This window comes from Cyclopterus lumpus, chromosome 22 (assembly GCF_009769545.1).
Source record: "Cyclopterus lumpus isolate fCycLum1 chromosome 22, fCycLum1.pri, whole genome shotgun sequence".
Classification (NCBI taxonomy): domain Eukaryota; kingdom Metazoa; phylum Chordata; class Actinopteri; order Perciformes; family Cyclopteridae; genus Cyclopterus; species Cyclopterus lumpus.
This window is the reverse complement of record NC_046987.1, coordinates 3,113,767-3,136,510: the sequence shown is the minus strand read 5'-3', so window position 1 is coordinate 3,136,510 and position 22,744 is coordinate 3,113,767. Positions and strand designations below refer to the sequence as shown.

General features: G+C 42.9%; 1 protein-coding gene across 1 annotated transcript; it reads left to right on the top strand.

The window, feature by feature from the left end:
- The first annotated feature begins 312 nt into the window (after window positions 1–312).
- mpp5a (membrane protein, palmitoylated 5a (MAGUK p55 subfamily member 5)) lies at window positions 313–22,569 on the top strand. Its single transcript, XM_034563224.1, has 17 exons — window positions 313–521; window positions 9,493–9,809; window positions 11,328–11,505; window positions 12,053–12,153; window positions 13,090–13,197; window positions 14,527–14,604; window positions 14,994–15,134; window positions 16,274–16,435; window positions 16,967–17,044; window positions 17,146–17,329; window positions 17,479–17,550; window positions 17,848–17,919; window positions 18,758–18,925; window positions 19,039–19,128; window positions 20,025–20,137; window positions 20,231–20,341; window positions 20,475–22,569. Exons 2-17 carry the CDS (start codon window positions 9,597–9,599, stop codon window positions 20,649–20,651), a joined length of 2,046 nt encoding a protein of 681 aa, XP_034419115.1. The 5' UTR covers window positions 313–521; window positions 9,493–9,596; the 3' UTR covers window positions 20,652–22,569.
- Window positions 22,570–22,744: the final 175 nt, after the last annotated feature.

Sequence of the window (22,744 nt, the reverse complement as noted above, 5' to 3'; positions counted from 1 at the left end):
TGTGCATGCGAGCTGAACAGTAGGTGAAAACAATACCAATTTAAATATTAAAGATTTTAATGCAATACATCCAAAACTGTTATCTTAAACAAAATGTTTAAAAAAAAGTCATTTGGCAGTTGCTCCTGTTTGTGGTACGTTTTGAATTGTTTTATACTAATTTATCAATAGTAATCATTTTACTGTGGTGTTCACGAGCTGCATTCCGCCGATGCAGCAACGTATTTGATTGGTTTACACATGATTCCCTTCATCGCCGTATCCAATCAGCATCATTGTTTCATCTGGTTGCTGGTATGTGGTCTCCGCCCCCTGTCTGGAGTTGGAAATGACAGTCAGTGAGGAGGAGGGTGAGGTTTGGTGCTGTGTCCGAAAAACGAGCGACGATTCTGTTCGGAGTGAAACTGTGGAAAAAAAAATAGAACCCGACCCACGACCGGTTGGAAAGAAACTAACCCTGAAACACGAAGTATCAGTCGGACGTAGCTGCTAAAGGAGGACGCGGAGGGCTGCGGAACAGAGTGAGTGTCGAAGGGGTTTCGGTCGCGTCTGAAACCGCTTTGTTATCAACAGGTGCTGCAGGAAGCGGCGAGCTAGCTAGTTAGCCGCGAACATTAGCCTGATAACGTGAAAGTTGCCCGCACTCGCGGAAAAGAGTGAGTTGTTTCTGTGAGGGCGGTTGGTCGCTAATATGGCTCCAAAGCTTTAGACGAACAGAAATAACTTTATTTCTCCTGGTGATATGAATATAATGAACCAAAAGCTCCGCTGGCTTCGAGTTACTTTGAGAGTGGCTCACCAGAACAGTCGTTTCTCTTAGCTAACTGTCACTCCGCCCGAGACACAAAACAACCCCGGACGTCCACCGACATGCTGGCCTGCTGTGACCGTTAACTGGCTACAGCAGAGGACTCGGTTTAGTTTGCGTGTGGTCATCTGAGGACAGGGTAACAACTAGTGTTTCAGCCCGTCGCGTTACAGTATTGTCTTACTTGACGTTACAGTTTTGTCTTACTTGACGTTACAGTATTGTCTTACTTGACGTTACAGTATTGTCTTACTTGACGTTAAAGTATTGTCTTACTTGACGTTACAGTATTGTCTTACTTGACGTTAAAGTATTGTCTTACTTGACGTTACAGTATTGTCTTACTTGACGTTACAGTATTGTCTTACTTGACGTTAAAGTATTGTCTTACTTACCACTGATGTTACCACTACGTAACGTCGGTTGGTCGTCAGTGAGAACTTGTTAGTTACTGCCTGCTATCCAATGTCGGTGTCAACTCTGCCAGGCGGTAACAACAACCTGTCTATGAACCGAAACTTGGCAATTCACCTCTTCAATAATTCATTCTGGGTATTTAACTGCTGAGTACCTGCAGTTTGAGAACCAGGATGTAACGTTGACAGACATGTTCTTCAAATGAGTAACCTTCTTGGAGAACAGTATGTTTCGGGCTGTGCCAACATAAGACAAATACCACTAAAAGCTGCATTGATGTCAAACGTGTCCTGTGACCTATCTACATGCTCCTTCTTTATGTTTCCCTGTGTTCACATCTAAATTCAAATTGCCCATGTCTTAAAATATTACACTATAGCATAGTTGGAGTCGTTTTTTTAAAGTAACTCCATGATGCTGGGTGAAAAAGCCTATGTTTTGTTTCTCTGACACAAACATGTTGACTGCAACACAAACAAGTCAGCACACATACATACAGACAATGATGTAAAGACTGCGGAGGAGAAAGGCAAACATGTGACCTCATGACTGTAGTCCCAGGGGGCTGTCTTCAACACTGAAATCTCCTAACCTCAGTGAAGGATTCTCCCCTTGCTGCGTCATGTTGGGTGCCTGAGGCTGTCCTCATGGGTTTGATGATCTATGCTGATTTGCAATGTTAGTTAGACAACATTGCCATGGTCTAGCTGACCATGTAGCCGAGTGGGTGGGGTGTTTTAGGGGAAGCTTACACTGTCTTAAACTTAAACAAACACTGTTGTAGTGACAATTGATGGTCTCTCTTGTCTGAGATGAAGAGAAGGAACAGCGCTTTGTCTTGCTCAGCTGAAGTGTGCGAGACATGATCAATTACACTCTTAACCACAGGTATTAACAGATGTATTTAGTGTTCTTTATTCTCCGCTGGATTTAGGGAACAAACACGTATTGGCTAGTTAGATTTAGACTGCATTTTAAATTGGTATGGTCTATTACGCAATGGGTTTTGGTTCCAGTATGAATATGTGTTGCTTCTGTTGTATGCCACAGCATGAGGACTGTCTCATGTCTGTGTAGACTAGGGTGACCTAAAAGGGTGAGGTTTGTGTTATGTTGCACAGTGGCATACTTATTAGCGGTTGATATGTTACCAACAAGTTTGGACTGGAGCCTCAATGTCCCACTTTAAAAGAAATACTGAAGTACAGAGGAACTGGGAGTTCCAATTTGTTATTACAGATGTTAACAAACTGCATCATTTGCAAATGAAAATAGGTAATAAATTGCATAATTGCAAAATTGCAATAATATTGTGTCATGATTTGGGTTTTGTGATAATGTCGTATTGTGACTTAGGTGTCGTGATAATATCATATTGTAGTGATCATATTGTATCTTGGGGCCTCTGGTGATTCCCACTCATGAGAAGCTTTTTTTCATGTGTCAAATTTCACAAGTTATTAAAGTGAAAATAATTTGTTTTGTTTTGTTGATGTATACATTTTGATACATAGCAGGAATGAGTAACCAGCCAGATTGCTTCCCTTTAGTTATAGGCCGTCAGCCTAGCCACTGAGCTCCAGGTGCATGTGGTCCATCGTCTACGGTGTGTATACCGTATAGGAACGCTTGTGATCACCCCGGTGCTCTAAAGCTCTGAACGGATCTTTAGATAGGCTCTGATGCAGGTAAGAGGTCACATCGGGTTGGTGATGGGGTCGATGCTGCCTTTTCCATAAACCCACTGTTAGCAGGAGAGGTGAGGACAGGCACATTGGGCCACAGGCCAGCAAAATACACAAGTTCTCTGTTCTCTGGAATGCTCTCGATCCCTCTCTCACTCTCATTCTCACTCCGGTTCTCTGACCTGATTGGGAACCAAACTTAGACCGCTGCCAAATGAAAATGTGTCACCAAATCAAGGTTGGATGTTATCACGCTGGTGCTGATGCGGTCACTTGGTCAGTGTCGCCCACCTTTAGATATGATGACGTTTTTTTCCTGACCAGAGCTTGTCAGTGGGCTTAATTCTAGTGTGCTGTTTGGGCATTTGTTAGCAGTTTCAGGCTGTCAGTCAGTGAAGCCTGCCTCAGCCAGCCGAAACAAGGGGTTGGGTGGTCGAGTGTTCTTAAGGAACTACTTAGCCTGACTTTCAGTAGATTACTTGTGCTAAAACAACAACAACATACAGACGATGGTCTATAGCTTAAATAGTAAATGGTATGTTTCCATTCATATTTACAGAACCATTACTTCATAGCTGAAAACGTTACCACTTAAAAAGTCAAAAGTTTTCCAGAATGTTGAAATCTCTTTATTCAGTATTTTAATAGAAATCCAACTTGTGTCTGTATTCCCTCTCTCTCCTGCATTTGGGCTCCTTTTTTTTTCTTTGTCTGGTACAGGGTGGTACTGTGTGTGTGTGTGTGTGTGTGTGTGTGTGTGTGTGTGTGTGTGTGTGTGTGTGTGTGTGTGTGTGTGTGTGTGACACACAAGAAGATAAGAGGCAGCTCTGCTTCTGCTCTCAGTGACATTCACAGTCCACACAGACTGACTGCTCAACTCACTCTTTGTGACACATCATGTTGGTTGTTTTAAGAGTTGTAGGAACACTGCACCTCATACTCTTAAATTGATCAGACATTGTACGGATTAAGCCTGATTTTAACTCTGAGTCGGCACATTTTAGAATCGGGCTAGATTCCTGCCTGAACCGTTATCGTTCAACGTGCAGTTTGAAGGAGGTCATGGCGTCTGACTAGTTGCCTGAACGATCAACAATCTGACTGTCCGATAAACGTCATCATCGGGTCCACGTCTACTTTTTGTGTCTAAACTTAAATGTTCTTTTTGGACACTGTGAAATTCTTCTAAGTCAACTATTGCAAGAATGTGTTTGAATGTAAACAGATGAGTTGTAGTGGTATTTTAACTCTGATACTTAGATTGTCATTTTAAACTAGAGTGCTAAACCTCCTGTTGACATTCACAGCTCTGACGGGGCAATTATCAGGGCGCACGGTGAAGCAACTCATTTCCCGAGTGATGTGTTTCCACACATTGTTTTTCTTATTCGTCTCTGGCAGCTCGTTAAATATCGCAGAGAAGCTGATGCCCGCAGTTCTGAGAACTTTTATGTCATTAAGTGGAGCAGAAAACAGTTCTGATGTGCTGTTTCCCAGCAAACACACAGTTGGTTGTCAGATGACATGAAGTTGAACTTTTCTCATATTACCTTGGTTGCACTGCTGGGTGACTTTGAACGTCACCCTGTCACACCTGTGTTTTCAGCCTGTATGAACGGGGAGTGTCTTAAAAATCTAGGCCATAAATTCTTTTTTTAGAAAATGTGTATCTTTGTCCACAACTCCAGACCAAATGGCAGCCAGTAGATATCTTGCCGTGTCCCCAACCCTTCCATCAAAGAGCTTTTTGTGTAAAGACACACATGCATACACACATTCATACATGCACACCAGGGGGTAAGCTGTGGCAGCAGATGGTGTTGTTTATATGTGTGTGTGTGTGTGTGGGGGGGGGGGGGGCTTATCAACCCGTGGGGTGTTTTTTAGGAGTCCAGCTGACTCTCCGATAAAGTACTATTTTACTAGTCCCTGGTCTGAGGGCGGAGATCCTGCAGGTCTTCACCAGCCGTACTGGGTAGCGGAAACCAAACCCTGCCGCGTCCTTTCTCCCAACGTCTACAGCACATTCAGCCTTTAGCCTTCAGTCACAATGTATGGATCACCACTTTAAGTAGGTCAAGGATCCGTTTCTGCTAGCGTTCCACATCATTAGACATAAAGTATTTTAATGAGCCGGGCTCTGAGTGGGAGAAATCCAAGACATTTTTAGGCACCTGCTTGATAACTGGCTTAATTTATGTTCGGCTATATAATGCTTAGTGAACTACAAAACTTCTAGAAATTTGTTTTCAGCGCAAGCTTTATCAATACAGACAAAAGGCATTTACTTATTTTCTATATTGTTTTCTGTAAAAAAAAAGAAATCTTATACTGCATATTGAAAGTCAAACCTAAAAGTAATGTGTGATAATTACCCTCAATATTTTGATGCCACCACTTTATGTAAAGAAGTGTTACTGAGTGCAAGGTGGACAGAAGACAACCACCAAAGGCTGAATATAACTGCGGCATGTCATTGTGATGTTAATATAATTTGTGTTAGTTTCTGTCCTTGACCCGGTTAGTGGGGTAACGGCTAATGTCATCATCATAACTGGGATGGAATAAGCCAGGAAACCTATAAACACATATCTACCTATTAAAGAGCATGTGCACAAACTTATGCTTGCACTGTATCATGGGTACATTTAGACCTAGGAAAGAAAAATGCCTGTGTGATTAGACGATCTGTCAGTAGTGCCAAAGCTTCTTGAAAATGTTGCGTAAAGTAAATGGGGCTCTGCATACCATTTAGACGTGTTCAATGACTCCTGCTAATTACAGCTGGGAGTTAGGAGGGACTTACCTTTGCTGACGTCACCAAACTCATAAGTTGTATGTATAGTTTCCTTCGTCATAACATATTTGGTATTTGAATGCTGCGTTGTTTACATTTTCATTAGTTTTGTTGCTAACCTGCAGTCTACTTCTTAGCCTTCGTCGAAGCACTGCTATGCTTCTTTGCTAGATACTGCTGCCAACTTTCCACCATCCCGTCGAAATGGAATGCGGCCGTCATTGTTATTCATTACACCTGGGCTCTTCCTACGATGACATGTCGGCAGTGGAAAGAGCCTATAGTACAATCTGTATACAATCAGTCTGTAGGGTGAAATCAGGACACGGCAGCAGTTTGATGGACATACTGCGTCACTCTCTGTTCGTATTAAAGAGAAAAAGATGTTAAAATATTGTATAGTAACTGGAGAAACATTATACTCTATATAAAGTATATCGTACCTACGCTATAATACTGTGGAATTAGGACACAGCATTAATGTCATAAAGCAGTTAAAGGTGCAACAAACTAATATGTAAGGGTGAGAGTTAGGGCGATGTACACCAAACATAATGTGTACACGAGGCTGAGAAGAGGTCTGATAAACGGACCAAAGTGAAAACACCTGTGTTCATGAGCCACGGGTGTGTGGGGGCTTTGTGCCAGTACAATAAGTTTGATTTAATGGACGTCACCGCTCTATGACACAATGCATTTTCACTCTAAACTATTGTTTCACAACTGTTTACCAACAGGTTTTTCTTATATTTTAGTTTTCAAATGTAACTCAAATTGATGCCAGATAAGCATTAAAAGAAATCTTGAATTGGGCAAGCTGGAAGCTAATGAAAATTAGATGCTGACTGGTACCTGACCCATGGTAACGGTCCATGTCCTGTTCATGTGGTTACCATCACATGCTTCTCCCAGGCGGTTTGTATCCTTTTTTGTAGCTAGTAATCCATCAGTCTTGCTCAAGGACACATCATTATTATACGATACATAAAGTGTCCGTCTGTCAACCGGTCTATCTAGGATTGCGCAATGATACAATGGAATCGGACAAACTGTATAAAAGTAGCACGGAAGGAAGTATACCAAAATATAAATAGATAGTCTAAAGCCCTGATAGATTTCTTACCTGGTGCAACCAAATATGTCTCCGCCGAAGACGTTGGGTCAGGATTAGGCATCTCATTGGGGGCAGGGAGACAGGCGGTGGAGCGGTGACCTTAGCCGATGATGTTGGAACTGGGCGGGGCCTTTCGGGACCGGGGACAGCTGTAAGGGTCACCGCAGCATTGTTCTTGACGAATGGTTCTCCTCATTTTAAATTATTGGTCTGTTTAAGGTTGGGATGTCACTCACAAACCTCATGTATATTTAAAAATATACAATTATGTGTAATATGAGTGTTTTAAATTGTACTTTTGAATAGAGCCCTTTGGTTTTAGTAGGACTACAGGTTGTGTTGATGGTAGAGGTATTGTAATGTGCAAAACCAGCATAACAGAATGTTCCATGTCCTTTGAATGTGATGGAGGTAATTGTGTCTGCATTTTAAGCTTTGCTTGGTCAAACCTGTTATATTACCTCTTTTGACCTCCATATAAACATGACATTTTAAGACGTAGAAGAGTGGAGAGCATTTTAGGGCACAGACTTCAATATCTAGTCATTTTGGACTATATTATTGTATTACATGTGTTTTTTATTTTTATTTTCATTTCTAAAGAAAATATTTTGTCTTAAAAACAGGGGAAACTGACTGAACTAAGACTCATTTCTAATAAAAGGCTGATATAATCTATCCTTTTAGTGAAAGCAATATAAAGGTAAACATGGATTTCCAGAGGATTGTTCCGTGACTTCATTGCTGTCTCCTGGTGGACATATTTGTCTGCGGGACCTGAGGTGCATAGAGAAAAGCTTTGGTGCTGGAAAACAATAATGTGTGCAAGCTTGTTTATTCTGATATTTGTCACGGTTGATGTCTGCTTAAAATGGAAAGGATGAAAACGCCAAATTCTAGTTTAACATCCCAAATACTTAAAACCCGACGATATCCTTTTTTGTACACACTGTACAATCCGGTCATCCAGGTGACCGGATTGGTCCCAACATTTCAAGGCTTCCCAGTGGTCAGTGAAAACATGCTTAGAATGACACACACACACAACCACACACTCCCATCCCCCATTAGTGGAATTTTTTTCCCAGGACTGTGTGTGTGTGTGTGTGTGTGAGACACACAGTCCTGCTGGTAAGAGATAGCATATCAACATGCTGTTGTTATTGTGGCAAAGAAAGATAAGGCATCCATCTGTCTCACCTGTTTGTCTCCCCCCCACCTCTCTTGCTCTTGCTCCGGTCACTCTTTCCTCCCGCTGCCTTCCTAGTGTGTGTGTGTGTGTGCGTGCGTCAGGGGGACCACCCGGCTCCTGACAAAGCCGTTGTCATGGTTATGGGTGGAGAGTGGGGGGTAGTGATGACGTTGCTGTCTCTGAACTACTAAAGAGAGAGTGGTAGACCAACCAAGATGGTGAGAAAGTGACCGTCATAAATGGTGGCGTTGAACTAGTCTGTCAGTCAGGACACCAATGAATCTGCTACTGTACAAACCAGTTTCTCATTTAGCACCATGTCGGGCTCTGACTGAGCAGTCACTAACTAGTCTCATCTTGTCACTTTACAAACCAACAGGTAAAACAGTTAGGACACTAAGAAAATCACTAACTTGCTAAACCAGTATACGTTGGCCAGTTTGGTGGCCGTCTAAAGGATGATTCTAGTTGATCACAACCGTGAGATTCTTTGGTTGTGGTTTTAGCTGTCTTGAATCAAATGAGTGAAATCACCTGTGTGGTTGGAACACGGGTGCATAAATTGGTGGAAAAAAGGCTGATTCATTGCAAATGAAAAAAAGTCTTGTTGCTGGATTTGTAGGCCCTGGAACTCAACAGTATCTAGTCATCATACGTGTTGGAGCCACATGAATACGCTTTCCACCAAAGCTACAAATGTTTTGGTTATTTCCAATGAGAACGTTTCTGTTTTTCTCTTTGCTCTCCTCACATGTGATGCACACTTCTGTGGAACAACCAGAGTTCAGCAACATTTGAAACTAAATGCAGTGCCATCTGTGTGGTTGTTTCCTTGTGTTTCCAGGCTCTAACCACCCCAACACAGTCCTGATAAAGCAGATTATTTGTGTCTTTAAAACATTTATTTCTCGAAATTGTGAGAGTACATTTTGCGTAATTTTGTCTTATTCCTATTTTTACATGATACTCATCAAGTTGAGTGCTGAGGTCTGGGATCAAGGCTTCTAAATAAAGCGGTTTAGATAATCAGGCTCAACTGTCGTCTCGTTTCACTGTAAACTGTCCGAGCATCGACCCACTCGTGTTTCCTGCTCTGTCGGACGTTCCCAGATCTCTGCTGCGAACAGCCAGAATTAGAGAATAAGACCCACATTTGAGTAATTTTAGTATTTACCAGTTAGTACGTTGATAAAGCTGTTAACTAGTTAAGTAATTATTGGCTCTTGTGTGGTTTGTTTAAACACCCATTCCTTCTGTGTTTGACCAGTCATACCAGTCTGTTTACATCCCGGGTAAATGGATACCTTTCCCGTTCATGAGACCTGGGTCTGATAGTGTAAAGGCCACTGCCTACTGGATATAAGGAAACCTCCTCATATTATGCAGCAGTCTTCTAATCCATACTTGAGGAATGTTGGGACGCTGAAAGTCCCCAACTAGATTAATGACACCATTTTCTGCTTTCTCCACATGGTCAAGGTGTCATGGCCGCCCTGTTTACCGAGCTGCCCTCCTAGACCCGCCTGATATCTAGATACGCATACCGTAACATCCCCGCAATCCACCCACGCCCACTCCTAGGGATGACAACCTCCCATCTGAACGGCAATGTTGCAGAGGAGGAGGAGGAAGAGGAGGAGGAGGGGGGAGGAGGAGGAGGAGGAGGAGGAGGGGATGAAGAACTGAGGGGAGGACAGCAGCACCGGGAGATGGCTGTCGACTGTCCTGGTGAGCTGGGCAGTCGAACTCTGCCGGTCCGACGGTCCGCACAGCTGGAGAGGATACGACAGCACCAGGTATGCACACTCACACTCTCACTCCCACACACATGTATAATGTGCATTTAAAAACAACCAATGCTGTGCAAACCTGGAATGGGAACAGACAAATAGAGTAGAAATAGAAGCCCTGTGTGCTGACCAGTATGTCAGTCTTTGCAGTGGCGGAATGTAACCAAGTACCTTTATTCAGATGATGTACTTAAGTACAACTAAGTTAAGTTTCCTTGTACTTTACTGAAGTATACTCATTTACACTTTGAATGCCCTACATTTCAGGATAAAATAACTGGCTATAGTTACTTTGCATCCTAGGATTTTAGAAACAAAACACATGATACACTTATAAGATATGATGAATTGTAAGAGCGTTAACTACCCCATAAGTTGATATCATTAAAACATAGCCTCCCCATGACTACGGTGCTGTGCAGTAGACCAATCAGGGCACATAGGCCATTTTTTCCATGCACACCTATAAACATGGCAAAAAGACAGAACAACTTAGTGTTACACTTCCGTAAAGTCGGGGACTCGCAACTCACATAACATGATTGGTCTAAGTAGTTGCAGTAGAGCCATATATATCCTGACTTGCGGTACCATGTATTGGTAAAGCTGGTTCCTACATTTCCCATAATCACAACACAGTAGCATATCTGTGCCTTGTGAACGCCCACTTCCTTGAAATAGTATTCATACTATATTAATCTCGTCTGATAGCCAACGTCATCATCTGCACATGAAAAAAAACAGAGCCAACCTTCACTGTGACTGCGAATGGTTCCAGCCACACGTTCATTCATAAATCCATATTTACATAAGCAAGCATTGGTTGGTTGTTTTAAGGTCCTCCCAGGTTTCAGCTGGAGGAAAGCCCACTGACGTACAGACAGTGAAGGAAAGCCCACTGACACACAGACAGTGAAGGAAAGCCCACTGACACAGTGAAGGAAAGCCCACTGACACACAGACAGTGAAGGAAAGCCCACTGACACACAGACAGTGAAGGAAAGCCCACTGACATACAGAGAGTCTGCTAAACTTGTTTCAAGGGGAGTTTCACCTCAAACACACATCTGTAACATTATGTAACTCTACAATTGCTCATACTTATGGAAGGAACTATGTAGTCATCTGGTCAGATACGGACAAAAGGCCTACATAGACGTGTATAATCAATGCTATGGTAGCACCATGTAGTTTTCATTAATATCTTGCTGAAGGCTAATACTAATATTAATGCCATTTGTTAAGTGTTGAAAAAGCGGGGCAGGAACAAGTTGGTAAAAAAGGGAACCATACAGATGTTTCATTTATTACTATTATAGATAAATATATCAGTATCGTATTTGTGGTATTTTATCGAATTCTGGTATCGTATCGGGATATTTATTAATTCTGGTATCGTGACAACCCTAGCCGAGAGGCTGCATGGTACAAGACATCAACGGAGAAGTGACCGCCCTTTTAAAACACCAGTTGTTCAATCGCATTTCCATCTATGATGCATCTGTGTGTCCGTATGTGCGTCAGGAGGATCTCCGTCGCCGCAGAGAGGAGGAGGGTCGGCAGCTGGACCTGAACGCCTCGCTCAGACTCAGGAAGCTCTCCCAGCATCCCCACATCGGGATCGACAACCCCACATTCCTGCAAGACTCGCACACATCGCAGCAGCAGCCGCTCGGCAGCCAGCACACACACGCACTGCTGGGTAGAAACACACACACACACACACACACACAGGAAAGTAGAATTACAGATCATTGATGTAATGAAGCTCTCAGAGGGTATAGGAAACAATAAAGAGGTAGAGGTGAGAGGGGATTTAAATCTGAAAAAAATGAAAGGTTGAAGAACAAGGACTGGAGGGGGAAAGCAAAGAGAGAGAGAGAGAGATGGAACGCTTTCTGCGAGGGAGAGGAATGTAAGGAAGACTTGTCTGCCGTTAGGGAGGAAAATTCCTTAGGGAGGGAGAGAAGGACACAAGAGGCTCTTGAGGGTGACTTAATTAAAACGTTGTTTCGGGTGGTAGTGTTGACACACCATCACAAAAACAGGAAGACAAAATGTGAGCTCTTGACTTGCAGCCTCTTGATGCAGCCTCTCACACACACATTAATCTGAAGCCAGGACAAGCAGGCCGTCCAAAGTGAATCTGTAATATCGAGCCGATTGTCGGCTTTTCTCTTTTGTAGGACGCTATGTAAAAGTCAATGTGTGTGTGTGTGTGTGTGTGTGTTTGTGTGTTTTTCCTGCAGAGTTGGAGGAGCTGCTGTTGTCACTGAAGCAGGTCAGGGGCTGCCTGTCCGACCAGCAGAGCCAGCATGACGTGGAGCTGGTTTATGCACTACTAAACAAGGTAACATGAAGGCAGCTAGATGGAGAGAGCCCCGAGTCAATAAGTAATTGTAGCATTTTTATGACATAGAAGGGCTTTCCAAAGACGGAGCGGTGGCGTCTCAGCTGGAGCATCCATGACAACAGGGGCCTAACAAGATTTGTACAGATGGAATGAAGGGTTGAGGATGGGGAGGCCGGAGGCTACACATAGACAATTACAATCTTTTTGGAACAGAGGCTATGGACTCTTTTGTGCCAGTAATAAATATTACTTAAGTTGGATATTTTTATGCCCCTGGCTAAAAAATAATTCTGTGTTTCTGAACATTGTAGCAATAGTCAGCATCAGAAAGCTCTGAATGGGGTGAAGTTTGCAGCACTGAATATTGTTGACTCGTCAAACACAAGATGAAAAGCTCTTTACATTTCCTCTTGCCTGTTGGTTGTATTGTCCCAAGGGTGTGTAGACTACTGGACACATGGAATGTATCGATAAGGGCTGTACATAACACAAGTTCAGAGCTTTGAAGATTAATTTATAACATTAACATTCTAATTGTTATGACTAATAACTGACATAAATATACAGGCTGATATACGAGCTGTTGTTATGTAACGTACATGAAACAAATCAGCGATGGCCAACAGTTTTCACACCACTCGCTCATTCCAGAAATGTTCTTGAATTGGAATGATCGACTAGACGTAAAATTAGACTTTAGTCGTTTGCTTGCTTTTCCTCACGTCCGTTTCTCTTCTCGTGCACTGATTCTTTTAAGCTTTCAACGTACTGAATGGGACGACTAGTGCCTAGTATATAAACTGAAACTCAAACTCAAAGTGACAAATATAATAATTTCATTACACTTTGATTTGCCTTTTAAACAATATAACTACAGCGATGTGAGAAGGGGCACTTGCAGATACTCACCGTGTCTTTTTTGTTCTCCTTCAGTCTGACTTCCAGTCAGCCTTGAAGATCCATAATGCCGTGGCCACCAGCATGCACCGACCCTCTCCTCCGTACCCACACACACACCAGGCTCTTCAGCTGGCCTTGGAGGTATGTCACCGCTTACTTCATTTCACATATTTCGAAGCGGCAATTCTTGTCGCATCATGTTCATCAGACAGAACACTCACACACAGTCCAGGTCAGCGAGTGTATGCTGTAATAACGAGGTTGGAGACAGAGCAGCTCTGTTCAGCATCAATTAGAGCTGTGTACACACACACACACACACACACACACACACACATACATTCTTGTCAGCCAAGTCTTTTATGTTACAATCACATTTAAAACAACAGTCTGTTCATAATGAATGCTGCCGTGGTCAGTTTTACCTTAGACTTGATGATTCATCAGAAGGAGAGGGACTGACATGTTGTAACTCTGTGAAGTTGGCTCTGCTCGTTTGTGACTACCAGATGACACCAGGTCGAAGACAACCAGTTCAAGGGAAGGGGACATCTGGGCTGCTTGTTGGATCAGTGCTGCAGCTATTTAATTTTCTGCCACAGAGTTGAGTCGGCTAGCTGTCGGAGCTATTCATGGCTCATTTCAGTGGAATCTCATTAAAGAGCGGTGCATTATTTCTGCTCCATGTTGGCATCGCCGCCCCATGCCCCGCATTTGGCTTTAAAGTAGGAAAAGCTTTCAGCTTCCACACTGCACTGGTAGAAACATGCTCCTTTGTCAGTGATAACAGAGTGGAAAAGAAGTGATGAGAAAATATGAACAGGCCCTCTAAATACCCTACTAGCTTTTCTCCTCTTAGCTTGACTTCATATTGAACTATTTTTACATTCTTACCCATTTTGAAAATTGGGCTCACATTTTTCACCGACATCCTCATTCAACAACAGGTCGGAAGAATGGTTTGAAATAGTATTTTTGTTTACATTTGGAATCCAGTGCTCCACCCCTCTTTAGACTTTTGTTTTGGTGCTTTCTTCACTTTCTCACCTTTTTTATTTTCAATTTCTGCGTGTGCACACGGCCCTGCAGTCTCGTGCCCTTTTATGGGGACTAGCAGGGTTTAACCGCTAATTAGGATCAACTGTGCTTTCAAATTCTGAGGATAATGGGATTCATCATTGTGAGAACAGGTCTCTGCTTCAGGAACACATCGTTAGTCTGACGGGGACCTTTCTCAAGAACAAATTAAAGTAAAAACGTATGAGCTTCTTTCTTTTATATAGCAGCACATATATCATTTAGAGCAAAGATGGTTCTCGTCACATTTTAAACAAACCTTTGCTCCATTAAATACATTGTTCTTCACTGCAAAATCACTGTTATAAATGGTTGCACTTGCTACGTTGATAATATGCCAATATAATATGCTTGCGATGATGCCAACGATGTTTTTTGTCGCCACGGTTCCAGACCAGGAGTCTCATCCAGTCGAGTCAGAACAAAGAGGGCCTGGAACTCCACAGCCTGCTGTCAGACACACACATCCAGGTAGAGACACGTTTATTAGCAAAGACACCAGAGAATTATTCCTCCAGTCCTGTCGCTGAGGTGTGTGTGTGTGTGTGTGTGTGTGTGTGTGTGTGTGTGTGTGTGTGTGTGTGTGTGTGTGTGTGTGTGTGTGTGTGTGTGTGTGTGTGTGTGTGTGTGTGTGTGTGTGTGTGTGTGTGTGTGTGTGTGTGTGTGTGTGTGTGTGTGTGTGTGTGTGTGTGTGTGTGTGTGTGTGTGTGTGTGTGTGTGTGTGTGTGTGTGTGTGTGTGTGTGTGTGTGTGTGTGTGTGTGTGTGTGTGTGTGTGTGTGTGTGTGTGTGTGTGTGTGTGTGTGTGTGTGTGTGTGTGTGTGTGTGTGTGTGTGTGTGTGTGTGTGTGTGTGTGGTGCAGTCATTGCTCCTGGCCCATGACAGCATAGCGGAGACGGAGATGCAGCCTGAGCCGCTGCCCTCCGAGGGAGAGACACTGACCCAGTGGGGAGAAGAGACTGTGAAGATAGTCCGCATCGAGAAGGCCCAGGACATACCGCTGGTAAGACTGGCAGCTGCATGGAGAGCTGACATCCCGCCACAACTACTGGGGTCTTTTGTTGTTTTAATTGCACTCAATAAAATAATCTTTCCAAACTAAACCCAGTAGTAGGAACTGAAGATAACATACGCAAATATTTTATGAATATTCTGCCTTGTTTTTTTGCTCTCTGTAAAGCATATAATGTGATTCAATTCAGTAGAATCACTGATTCTCTTTTGTAAAGTACCAGCCTTTTCTTTCCTGGGCTCAATGTACATTACGTGATATGCTGTAAATCAGTGAGTTTCAACCACTGTGAAAATGTCCAATCTCACTTAATCGGTCCAAAAAAATTTGTATTTAGTTGCCGCAAATAATTTGCTATTGTTGAGCGTCTGAGCCTGCATTATAGTGTCTGGCCTAGTAATTAAATACTCTTCCGTGCCAGTAGGTGGCAGTAGGTAGCGCACATTTAAGATGGTAGAATGACATGATGCGCAGGAGACGTTGTGGTAAAGAACGGCGATGGAGAAATATTTCAAAAATAAAAATGGGCAACCGTGTAACCCAGATGAAAAGCCCAGTACGAGTGGTGGTAAAAAAAAAACTGAGTTTGAGGCAGTACAGGGAAAGTTATCTTTCGTTTGGATTCACTTTCACCGGGGATCCGACTGCACCGATTCCGTTATGCTTGGTGTGGGGGGAAAGCTAGCAAACAGCGCCGTGGTCCCAAGCAAGCTGAAAAGTCATCTGGAGACGAAACACCCGTCACTTAACAACAAGGACGGGGACTATTTTGTTCGCCTGCGCGCACAAACTGAGAAATGGGTAACTTTTATGAAGAAATCCACAAATGTGTCTGAGGAAGCGACTTAGTGGCCGAACTGGTGGCCAAATGAAAAAGCCCTCACACTGTGGAAGAGTCATTACGACTACCTGCAAAGCCATTGTGAACGAGATGCTCGGCCCTGACGCGGTTAACGAAGTAGCTAAAGTGCTGTATTATGCTATAATGTGACCTTTTGTAACTTTTTTGGTGTTGTTGTGCCACGGGATTTTGTTATTGTAAAAAATGTGCCACGGCTCAAAAAAGGTTGAACAAAACTGCTGTGAATAACCAAGACTTTCCACTGTGTTTCTGTGCGTGTCTCCTGTAGGGGGCGACTGTCCGTAATGAGATGGACAGTGTAGTGATCAGTCGCATCGTTCGAGGGGGAGCAGCTGAGCGAAGTGGACTTCTCTCAGAAGGAGATGAAATACTGGAGATCAACAGCATAGAGATCAGAGGGAAAGATGTCAACCAAGTCTTTGACATACTTGTAAGTTTCTCCACTTAGTTCCCACAGTTCCTTGACCTTCACTAGGTGGTAACAACAGAGTGATTCATGGAATACATTTGTGTGAAGAAAGAACATTCTGCTGGTTTGTTTTAAGACTGTTGTCTTTTTGCAGTTTTCTTTAAGTTAATCTGTGTTTCGTTTTTTCATGGTGAAACTTTTATGCCAGTAAAAGTGATTATCCTGGCTAAATCAAGGTTCAAGAAAAGTATTTTCACTTTCAGTAGTTATATTATCTTTACCAAATATAGGTGATTACATGCATGTTCAGCCTTTTCTAAATGTCATATGGACATTTTAACTGTTCCACACATTCTACCTCCATCCCGCTGATTTGTGATCTGTGTTGAGATGATTATCTGTGGAATAGTTTACTTTTAATTGATGGCAGTAATTCTCTGGTACTTTCATTAAATGAACCTCAACAGCAAAAGTCATGTAACGGTTTAATGCAAAATGCATAGTTTATAATAGCTAATAAATAACGTGTATGTGTGTGTCTGTGTCTGTCAGGCGGACATGCACGGCCTGCTGACCTTCGTGCTTATTCCCAGCACTCAGAGCAAACCTCCTCCCGTCAAAGAGTCTGTGGTGAGTGCCGAGTCGTGAACACCTCGAGTTGGAGCAGATTTAAAAAGGTGTCGACAGGAGTGAGGTGTGAAAATGTCTTGACTTCTCTCTCGCTCCTCCAGGTCCACGTGAAGGCCCATTTCGACTACGACCCATCAGATGACCCCTACGTGCCGTGCAGAGAGCTGGGCCTGTCCTTCCAGAAAGGAGATATTCTCCACATCATCAGCCAGTCGGACCCCAACTGGTGGCAGGCGTACAGGGACGGAGACGAGGACAACCAGCCTCTAGCCGGACTGGTGCCAGGTACTTTCATCTGTCCGTCCGTTTTGTTGTGATTGTTGTTGTTGTTGTTGTTGTTGTTTTGGGTGTCTATGAGAGCATTTGAAGGCTACTTAGTCAAACTCTCATATGGCCACTGTTTGTTTGCTCTCATATTCTCTTTTCCTCCACAGGGAAGAGTTTCCAGCAGCAGAGAGAAGCCATGAAACAGACCATAGAAGAAGAAAAGGAGCCGGAGAAGTCTGGTCCGTTACTCTCCTCGCTACACCGTAACCTGATGACTGAACAATCCAGTCGTTTTAGTATATAGTTTGTTGTATCATTTATTTAATAACTGGATTAATGTCCAGAGGGACCACAGGAAATACCTGATTCACTAGAGGGAGTTTGTTGGTGCCAATTCTCCAGTTAGCTACCAGACAGGAAACCATTTCCCACCACCACACATAACATAAAATCCAAAAATCAAACTCAAATGGTTGCTTTAGACACATATTCCTTTTGTCTTAAAAGTGTGTGTAAAGTTGCACACTCGTTTACAGGGAAGCTGTGGTGCGCGAAGAAGAACAAGAGGAAGAGAAAGAAGCTGCTGTACAACATTCACAGGACCGATGGTAGGACTTCCTGTCTCTCTGTAATGGATGACCAGCTGTGAAGAAAGAAAGATTGAATTGGACATGAATGGGTGTCTACGACGACTTATTAGGGCCGTTGTATGTAAACAGAAAAATTCTGAGGGGGGTGGGTGTACTCTGATTGAACTGGATTAGAGTGGTACATTTATGAGGAAACTCTGAAGTATGTGAAAAAAAACTTTTCAGAGTTCATAGTAAAATATGAATGCCGTCTGAATAGCATCTTTAAAGTAGTGTCTTATAGTCGGGGCAAATGATCTTGAAAGATACATTTATACGCTTTTTGTTCTTTTATGAATATAAATAAATACTAATGCAATGTATATGCTTTGCACTCGGTGGCTCAGGTTAGCACACTGTTTAACCCGTTAAACAGTGTGCTAACCTGAGCCACTGAGTGCAAAGTGTAAAGGGTCCTCGGTGTGATGAGGTTGACCCAACCTTGCACCTTCCCATCTTTTAACCTACATTGGCCCTAAAATGCCGTCGTAGATATCACAATTATTACTCCAATGGACACAACATTTCTCCAAACTAAATTATAGTTCTTATTTTAGTGTCCACGTTGAATAGTTTCTACAAGATCAAATACAAATAAGTATAAAGTATAAAAATCAGTTGGACACCTGGAAGTATTTGCTCTGCTACTGACTTGCTGGCTTACGTCTCGATCCGTTTATCTTCGATACGTCATGTTAGTCATCGTTTCCTCTCTTCTGTGATAGACTCAGTTTCTGCCTCTAACCTCTTCTTCCAGTTTCTCCCTCTGGACCCCATCCTCATTTTCTCATTCAGTTCTTTCTGTCCATTTGCCCAGATGTTGACAACGAGGAGATTCTCACCTATGAGGAGATGGCTTTGTACCACCAGCCGGCCAATAGGAAGCGGCCGATTGCACTGATTGGTCCAACCAGCTGCGGGCAGGTGGAGCTTAGACAGAGACTGCTCAACAGTCAACCAGAACGCTTTGCTGGAGCTGTACCCCGTAAGGCTAACACACACACACACACACACACACACACACACAAACACAAATACAAACACAAACAAACTGTACAAATGCTTTTGTGTGTGTGTGTGTGTGTGTGTGTGTGGTAGACACCACAAGGAGCCGTCGGGATTGCGAGCTGAGTGGTCGAGATTACCACTTTGTGTCTCGTCAGACCTTTGAGGCAGAACTGGCAGCAGGTAAAGTTTCATGTTATTAGATACTCTACGTAAATGGATTATTTAGAGTCACAGACTCTGCTTGTTTTTTCACCCCTGAAGCACCAGCTCCATCAAGGGTGGACTCAATTTCCCGTCATGACAAAATATATTTCTCAAACTATTTAGAGGTAATTTATGAGTCGAGTGCTTTACAGGTGAATGGTGGGCGCTAGAAAGCCTCAACGGATGGATAAGTTACAGCATAAAGTTGTGACAATTCTCTCTTGATTTATTCCCTCAGTAAACATTGTAAACATGAGTTTATGTCTCAATCTCTAGTTTCAAGTCTTCAATACAGCATGATGTTCATTTAGTCAATGATGGTCTATTTAGAGTCAAACAGACCATAAAGCAGAGTATGCTTTAGGGCGGGGCTACAAGGTGATTGACAACTTCAACCCTGTCAGTGTTTTAAGTTGATCAAAGTTAATGGTAACATTTTGGTTGCTTTAGCATGTCACATTCAGTTGTCAAAGTCCCTTCTGGTTGCAAAAAAAGTAGATGGTGACCCATTGCACAACCCAGTGCGGGACAAACCCTCAGCCTCGGATTGATGCAAGGGTGCATGCGGCGTAACTTCCTCCGTCTGCTTATGAGGACACGCCCACATACGCAGACACTGTCCGCCCTTCCAAACGTATCCATGAAAATGGATTGTCATGGTATCTTAAGCCTCTCACCAAAGTGAGCGAGAGAAAAACTGCATCATTTCCAGACTGGATTAAGCAAATGAAATGTTCCAACATGACGGGTGATGACGAGCGTCACACCCGGCGCTATAGAGGGTGTATAACGGTCAGAATAACACCACAGACGTCCCGTCCTCGTCCAAAGAAAAGCACGAATGACATTCCCCCTCTGCGTTCTGTTCCCAGGGAAGCTGATAGAGTCCGGTGACTTTGAGAAGAACCTGTATGGGACGAGCACGGACTCGGTGAGACAGGTCATCAACACTGGAAAGATCTGTGTGCTCTGTCTGCACACACAGGTGAGAACACACACACACACACACACTTGCAGAACACTGGCTAAAAGGTTTGTGGTTGAATCCTCACAAATGTGTGTGTTTGTGTGTGTGCAGGCTCTTAAGGTGCTCAGGAGTTCTGACTTGAAGCCTTACATCATCTTCATAGCTCCACCCTCCCAGGAAAGACTCAGAGCCCTATTGGCTAAAGACAACAAGAACCCAAAGGTATTCATTAACGTGTCCCTTCTCTGTGTTCTCCGCCTGTTTACACACGGTCACAGATACAGATCACCGGTGTTTACATCTCTCTGTTTGCCGTGTGTGTGTGTGTGTGTGTGTGTGTTTGTCTGGCGGACAGCCTGAGGAGCTGAGGGACGTCATTGAGAAAGCACGGGAGATGGAGCAGAGCTGCGGTCACCTGTTTGACGCCATCATCGTCAACACGGACCAGGACAAAGCCTTCAACGAGCTGCTACGACTCATCAACAAACTGGACACTGAACCCCAGTGGGTGCCCTGCTCCTGGCTGCGCTGAGAACACACACACACACACACACACACACACACACACACTCACACACCAGTCACACTGGAGTACACATTTCTAGCGGTCCAACACAGCGGACGCCGGCCACCGCCAGGAGAGGACAAGTCTTTTGAGAGTTGGAATGATATGATATGAGATGAAGTGGGAATCATCACAATATTACAACCTAAAGTTGTTATTTTACAATACAATGTCGTAATATTAGGATATAAATGGGGGAAAAACAACCATCTTATTATAAGATAATGTAGTTTTAGGAGAAAAAGTCCTAATATTTTTAGATCAATTTCACAAGAAAGGGTCAAGACAATTAGCAAGATATAAGTCAAAATATTAACAAATAAAATTGGATTATCATTTGAAATAAATCCTACATATTTGGGGATAAAGTTGGGATTTCACTAAAAAATGAAATATCCAGTACAAAGTAATACTATTACAGAGAAGATGTAGTTTCAGATTAGTGTTTGTACAGGTGTGTTGGTTTATCCTGACACTATATGTTTCTGCTGTACTGGTCTTAGTTGACGAGGGTGTGGAGGCTTGGACTACATCTACTACAATTATTATCATAGAATTATTGATGTATTGTTGAAATGTGACTTTTCTTGTAATTCCAGCTTTATTCTCATGACATCCAACTTTTGGTCTTCTCTTACCATTGACCCTAAAACTACTACAGAGAGTACTGGTAGTAGACTGTCTGGACCTGTTGGCACTATGTTTAGCTTGTGTGTCTGGAGGAAACAAAGAGGCCGTGGTCGGTCTGCGAGCTTTGTGTCCAGCTGTTCATACGACACTCATCTTTCTCCTCATCAGTTCTCAGTGAGAACAAAATATGGACCTGGAAAAGTCACTTTTTCCTCTTTTCTTCTTCTTTTTCTCTGCTCTCAGAGCTCTTTCTCCTTTTATTACGCACCCTTTGCCTTCACTCTGTCCTCATTTCAACCGTTATGATTCGAAATATTTAAGATATAACAGTCACAATTATGTTATCTTTTTGCAGTGCCGAGAATCCGTGTAAAAAAAAAACAAACAACTAAAACAATTTGTGTTCAGACTTTAGTTTTTGCACAGATGAGGCCCCCGGTGAGTCGTGAAAAGTCACACACACAAACCTAGATTCATAAAGTGCTAATTTAAATCCACGCTCAGCCGTTATTGCTACGAAGAACACACATACACACACACACACACACAGCTGTGTATGTACACACCAGAACAGTGCATTAGACGCTGACTTCCCCTAGAAGTCTTTCCACGTGTGGCCTGAAGCTGCAGCCTTCTTCTCCCTGACTGACAGTTGACTGACTGGTTTCTGAGCGACTCTACTGGTCAAATGCAAACTTTTGCAATAAACACTTAATTAAAGGACGCAGCACTTGATATTTCCTCTCTGACCGTTCAGTTGTTCTGACCGACCGTCTCGTCTGCTGACTCGTTCCGTCTGATCACATCTGATGTCTGAGTGGGTACAGGAAACGTGAACGTTGTAGTTTATAGTCGTGATGCTGAAGTTGTTATATATTTAGTGTGAATGGATATATTTTGTGTGTGTGTGAATGGATGTGTGTGCCTGTCTTTGAAGACAGCAAAGTATTATTATGACCTGAAATAGACCTGACGAACTATCACTCATCACTGGCTAGAGCATTTATATATTTGTAATATTGAAAAATAGATTTATGAAGTCCAGAATGCACCAATAGGATTGCAGGTTTCACCTTTTGCCTCAACTGCCATTGGTCCAGGAGGAGGAGAGGGCGGAGCTTAGCGGAATTAACTGTATTGAATGTAAAGTTAATTGATACCACTTGTTGTTTATCAGACATCCCTTCTTCCTGAGTAAATCTGCTTTTTGTATGAATATTCACAACGAATAAATAAATAGATCATTGATAGACGACTGACTTTGTGTTTCTTTATGTTTTGTTTTTTAGGTTCTTCATGTGAATATATTTCCACAGATGTGGCCCAGAAAAGGGTCTCGAGACTAACATTTCAATTAAATTCATTTCAGTTTTTGTATAGCCCACAATCACAAATTACAAACTCCCCTCAGACAGCTTTACAATCTGTAC